General features: G+C 56.2%; 1 protein-coding gene across 6 annotated transcripts in view; it reads right to left on the bottom strand.

Moving 5' to 3' along the window:
• Window positions 1-708: 708 nt before the first annotated feature.
• MLPH (melanophilin) overlaps window positions 709-6,038 on the bottom strand; it is a 39,894-nt gene continuing 34,564 nt past the window's right edge. For all 6 annotated transcript variants that reach the window (XM_057550682.1, XM_057550681.1, XM_057550680.1 and 3 more), the window contains 4 exons: window positions 5,086-5,163; window positions 3,415-3,472; window positions 2,832-2,932; window positions 709-1,313 (listed from right to left, as the gene is read on the bottom strand). In XM_057550682.1, the coding sequence (XP_057406665.1) occupies window positions 1,269-1,313; window positions 2,832-2,932; window positions 3,415-3,472; window positions 5,086-5,163 (282 nt within the window). In that variant the 3' untranslated portion in view covers window positions 709-1,268. The remainder of the gene's footprint in view (window positions 1,314-2,831; window positions 2,933-3,414; window positions 3,473-5,085; window positions 5,164-6,038) is intronic.

Below are 6,038 nucleotides of genomic sequence, written 5' to 3'. Positions count from 1 at the left end.
CGCTGTTCTGAGGATTCAATAAACCGGTCCCTCTGAAGCACACAGCCGTGCTCGGGGAGGGGAGACAGGGTTACTGTGCTCAGGGCAGCTGTGGAGGGGGTCCCAGGGGGCTCCCCTTCAAGCTGGATGAGCCACACAGACACCCAGACGTGTCCCTGAGTGCCAGACTGTCCGAGGTGCAGCAGGACTTGGAGCTCCTCTGCGGACCGATGGCAAGTGGCCTCCTGGGTTCCACCGCAGTGAGTGGCAGTGCCAGGCTGGGCCCCGCCCGTCCAGACTCCACCAGTGCCTCCCAGCAGGTGGTCTGCACCTGCAGCTGGGCTTTGAGCAAATGCTCATTTGCTCCCGCTTGCATGATCTGTCCTCGACCACGGTGTCCCTCCTCCCAGCCTGTGAAGCACAGGCTGGAAACTTGCAGACTAGGTGTGTTTGCGTGAGGAGATGCGGGGGTCTATCCCTCCCTCTTATTCAGATGGACATGAGCTCAGCGACTTGTCCTGACGTCCAGTAGCACCCACACACCTGCCCTGGCTCTGACAGACACAGTCAGGAGTATGCAGATGGCTGGTGCTGTCACTGAGTCACCCCTTTTCCATTCTGGTCATGAAAGCAGCATAAGAAAGCCAGCAGTGAAAGGGGTAAAAGATCACTGAACAAGAGCTGCTTTTTTAAAAAATTTTAATTAATTAATTAATTAATTTATCCATTTTTGGCTGTGTTGGGTCTTCGTTTCTGTGCGAGGGCGTTCTCTAGTTGTGGCAAGCGGGGGCCACTCTTCATCATGGTGCGCGGGCCTCTCACTATCACGGCCTCTCTTGTTGCGGAGCACAGGCTCCAGACGCGCAGGCTCAGTAGTTGTGGCTCACGGGCCCAGTTGCTCCGTGGCATGTGGGATCTTCCCAGACCAGGGCTCGAACCCGTGTCCCCTGCATTGGCAGGCAGATTCTCAACCACTGCGCCACCAGGGAAGCCCCCAAGAGCTTCTTTGTGTCCTTCAAAAAGCTTAAGCCACATTGCCCTAAAGGAAAGACGTATCAGCTTAGATGTTTCTCACGGATCAGAGCAGGTGGGCAGGGGCGGCCTTGGAGGTCATCAAAGAACGTGGGTGAAGAGCTGCCGGTCTGAGCACCGCTATCAGCTCACGGACGGGGTTTCTTCTCGTTCCCCCACTGGATGGCATGCGCTGGAAAACGCGGGGCAGGTGGAGGGACACGAAGGCCGAGGCGGAGGGCAGGAAGGCCCAGCACCACTCTGCTGCTCTGTCCCGTTCAGACGAACCTCTCCTTTAAGGCCTGGTGTGTCATCACGGGTTTCTGTGCACACACACGGACACGTCGGCATGCACACAGATACACGGGCGAGAGCACGTGCACACTCATGCAGGCATGGGCACAGAAATGCACGGGCGAGCACAGAGGAACACATAAACACATGTGTGCACACAGGTAGACATGCACTTAGTTGTATGACTGTGTGTACATAAAAACACACACGGGCACGTACACACACACACACACACAGGAGAGCACACAGATGCACACAGCTGCGCACATGGGCTTGCTGGTCAGAAGGCATCCGTCAACCCCCTGCCGGGTTTTTTTTTACTCAATCTCTCTCTGCCTCTGTTTCCCCAGCTATGGGTCAATGACACCGGCCCTCATCAAATGGGCTGTAAAGACGGAAAGTATGTGACAATCTAAAGCTCTGAAACACGGAGGGTGCGTTCTAATTAGAAAGCATGTAGACTTTCAAGCCCCCGCTGGCGATTTCTTATCGCCCGCCATCAGCTGCTGGGGATGGCCACGCTCTGGCCACGGCCCAGGCGGCCTCTTCCGGGCTCAGGTGGGGCCTGGCAGGGAGCCTCTGCCCTCTGTCCTTTCCTGTCGTCTGGGGCGGCCTAACACTGGCTGTTATCGGACACGTGTGCCCCATCTCCCCGTCTGCCGACACACGGCTCGCACACGGTCATCAGCAATGAGTACTGTGAGATACTTTAAAATCCCGTTTAAAGATGGAGTTTGTGGAAAGAACAGAGCGGTCGCTCCGTCCTCCTGGACAGCGAAGCCGTCGACGCAGACTCTCGTGACCGCTGTGAAGTCAGAACGACTGCTGGGTGGTCGCAGCCAGCGGGTGAGGTGTGAGCGCGGACAGCTGTGGGGATGGGGCGTCTGGACCCTGATGTTGGCCACTGAGACCTCATGCCCACCCCTGGGACGTGGGCATGACTCTGGGGTCCCTAGAGGTCAGCTGTCTCTCGCCGTTGCAGCACCGTGTTTGTGAAGTGCCGTGGGCGCGCCAGGAAGTTGACACCCCCATCAGCAAAGCTGGTGCTTTCACCAGGCTCTCGTGCGGCTGGAAACACCAAGGACCGTGGTGCCAGAGAAGGGTCTGCGAGGTGCACCTCTGTAGGCATCAAGGCCATGACCCCGCTGGTCCAGCCTGATGTTCCCTGGGCTCTGGGAGGAACCTCAAGCTCTTTCTGCAGAGAGCCCTCTCCCACGGAAGTCAGGGGACGGCCTTGACCCCGGCACCTGCACAGGTGGCTCAGCTGAATGACCTTTACAGCGCTGGGCGGGCAGGTGGGGCTGTGCGGGGAGTCCTCACTGCCTCATGCGCTGTCCCCGTCCCCAAGCCCAGAGCCCCCCAGGGCCAGGCGACCCCATCACTGGTACACTGTGTACCTTTAAGAAATGTTTTCGATTTTCCTTTAGATCTTTCGCTGATTTTACTATTCCTGTTAGTGTACTCCAATTCTTTACTTTGAAAACTCAGTATCAACATGTCAATCTGACAGAATTTTAAAGCCAACTCAGTGAAAAGAGAAAACTTACCGCAAAGCTGTGGTTGGCGGTTCCCTTCCTGCCGTTGGGGTTTCTCTGTGTCAGGGATCCGCGGGACACGGATTTCCGATCGAAGGAGTCATCATCTCTGTCTTTGAGGAAAACAGGAGGGGGTTGCTTATTAATCACAAACTTACCCCAAACAAGTGTCTTTGCTTCCTAAGAAATTTTAAAAGGAGCATAAAAACAAATGCGCCGTCCAGGACGAAGCTGATGTCCTTGTCACCACCAAGACATCAAGGCAGGCTAATTACGTCCTCTGCTCTGTGTAAGAAGGTGGGGAGCTGTGTACCATTATCAGGACGATTTACATCACAGGACAAGGAAACCACCGCTGCCACCACCATCAACACCCTTAGGTGCTTCAGGCAGCGAATTCCAGGTATCCAGACACCACGTCACTGCAACGGTCCCTAAGGGTGGCCAGAGGGCACTGGAGTGTCCTTCGGGCATCAGTGGCATGACATGCTGGGTCCCACGGGTTACGTAGAAATATGGGGCCCCGCTTGGTCATTTCCACGCCCCTGAGCTCACCTCCCAGGCCTGGGGGACGAGGGAAGCAGGTGACTCTTACCTTGACTTTTGGGGTAATTACCGAGCTTTCCCCTCACAAGATAGGGTACAGCCACAACCTGGAAGAAAGAAGCCGTCTCTGGGCGTCAGTACCTTGTTGTAATTGTTAGGAACACTGGGAGCTAGGTTTGGATTTCTCATCATTCCTGCAGATTCGGATTAATCAGGGCAACTGTCGTCTGTTCCCGGGCAATATCTGAACTTTTAACAATATTAAAATGCACGCCATCAATAAATTAAGCAACAAATGCCGGAATATAAAAGAGCTGCTTAGCTTTCGGAGAACTGCAACTTTGGGTGGGTACAGTGGAAAAAGCACAAATTTCAGCCCCACAGACAGGTTCCAATCCTGTCGCTACCCCTTACCACCGTGACAGGGACGATGTACATATTCTCTCTGAACTGTCTCCTCATCTGGAAAATGGGCCAGCAGCCCCTTTACAGGATATTGGAAGATTAACTGTACCCAATACATTCTCAGCGCCCCATGGCTGCCGGGCCCCCCACCTTTCTTTCCCGCTCCCTTTCCTGTTGCTCACTGCTCTACTCTGGGCTAATTCATTCGCTGTTTTGCCTCTTCAGGGGGGAAGCGAGAGCAAAACGGCCTGACTCCCTGGAAGTCCTGCCAGTGCCTGGCCCCCTGGGATTCAGCCTGGCTGGTTTTGTGGGCTGTACCAGGAGGCTGGCGGCAGACGCCTTCAGGCTGGGCTTCCCGGGACAGGTCAGGGAGGACCACAGCCCCGAGAAGAGGGTTGGGGTGGAGCCGGGAGGCCTGCCTGAGACCGTCTGTCGCTGGTCTGTGTGGTCTCAATCCAGTAAGTCTACCTCCCCGACCCTCAGGCTCCTCATCGGTGCAACAGGGGCGATATCCACACCTGCTTACCAGGTTTTTTGAATATCAAATGGAAGGATGGAAAAAAAATACCGTTTTTAACTATGAAGAGCTACCCACTGCTGTTGTCATGAGAAGCACAAGTGACTAGATGCTCGTTATAGCTCACAAGGGCTGCATAGGCAGGACCTGGAGCAGACACCCCGCTCTGTGGGCCCCTGGGACGGGCACTGCCACCTGCACCCCAGTCACACCCCGAAACCCAGGAGTTCCTGCTTCCTCCCAGGCCGCCCCTCCCCTGGGCCCTGCAGCCCTTAACGGCGTCACCATCTTCCTGATCAGCAGGCTGTGGGGCGTCCCACCCATACCCCACATCCACCCTTGTGCCATTTCGTGCACACTGGCTCCCGTGCTTCGCTCCCAAAGCCAGGACCCGCGGCTCCCAGGGGAGGCCTGTCCCCAGGCTCTGGAGCCTGCTGTGCCTGTGAACGTTCGTCACCCAGGACAGGGGGGCGCGGGGGGCAGTACATGCCCAGCACCTGGCCCCTGTGATGCGCACCGTCTCCAGGGCTCTGTGTTACTCTCAGCCCGTGACCCTGCCTGGGGTCTGCCCGCCTCCTTCCCCTCTGCCCTCTGTCCCACCCTCCCACTCCCCTGCTGGGCTGTCCTGGATTTTCCCCGACAAACACCCTATGGGGAGGCCAGCCTGTGAGACTTGCCGGGTTCTTAAAGTCCCAACGTTTCAGCTCCACCACCCCCGGACTTGTCACGTTTCTGGAAAAGTCGGGCCAACCGTTTACCCGCTTCCAGCCTCTCGGGCTTGGATGGAGTAACACATACCTTGACCTCATCCGAAGGGTCTGCATTCGGATCCTTAGGACTCTGGCCAAACTTCCCAACAAGCCGGGGAAGAAATACCTGGAGAACAAGGAAGGGGCCTGTGCCTTATGACTGCTCGTTTGACCTCCTGCCACAGGGCGGGCGAGCAGGACCCAGGGATGGTGTTCTCTTTAGTACTCGGTCTGCAAGGCCGGGATGGCCCGTCAGCACCCACAGAGCACACACTGCTCCAGGGCTCTGCGCCCAGGGCTGCTGGGCTGTGCAAACTAAAGTACAGAACGCCCAGTTGGCTTTGAACTTCAGTTGAACACCCAGTTGGCTTTAAACAATGATTAAATTTTTTTGGTGTAAGTATGTCCCAGATATTGCACGGGGTATACTTATACCAGAAGATGACTTGTTGTGAATCTGAAATTCAGATTTGACGGGGCACCCGGCAGCTGCACCTGGGGCTCCCCTAAGAGCACTTATCATCCTTGTGCCACATTTCCTCACACTGTGATTCGTCTGGAGGTTCCCGACTTGAATCGGGGAGAAGGATGTTGGTCTCACGTCTCTGTCGTGGGCAGGTCCCCATCCTGCTACTCTGTCACACCCGCTTGAAACAGCGCTTTTATTAAGCCCGCCAACACGAGGTGTTGTTCAGCTTGCTTCCTTTGGACTTTAAAGTGTGTGTGTGTGTGTGTGCGCGTGTGTGTGTGGACCATGTGGCTGTGTTTCCAATTCTCATGCAGGAGCTGAGGGTCCCCCCCACATGGCACTATTTTCCGTTAGAAACGACACTAGCAAATGAAAAGGAATCCCAGCACAGCCCAGGTCACTGATATCAGGAACGGGAGGCTGGCAGATTAAGGAGGAGGGCGGTGGCTGCCCGGGGGGCTCTCGCTGCCAGGCCCCGGGCTGCCCTGTGCTCCTGGCCAGGGCTCCAGGCACGACCCCCAGGGCCCTGCAGC

Source organism: Balaenoptera acutorostrata, chromosome 8 (assembly GCF_949987535.1).
Source record: "Balaenoptera acutorostrata chromosome 8, mBalAcu1.1, whole genome shotgun sequence".
NCBI classification, from domain to species: Eukaryota; Metazoa; Chordata; class Mammalia; order Artiodactyla; family Balaenopteridae; genus Balaenoptera; species Balaenoptera acutorostrata.
The sequence above is the reverse complement of the archived record's forward strand: the minus strand, read 5'-3'. Positions and strand labels throughout refer to the sequence as shown.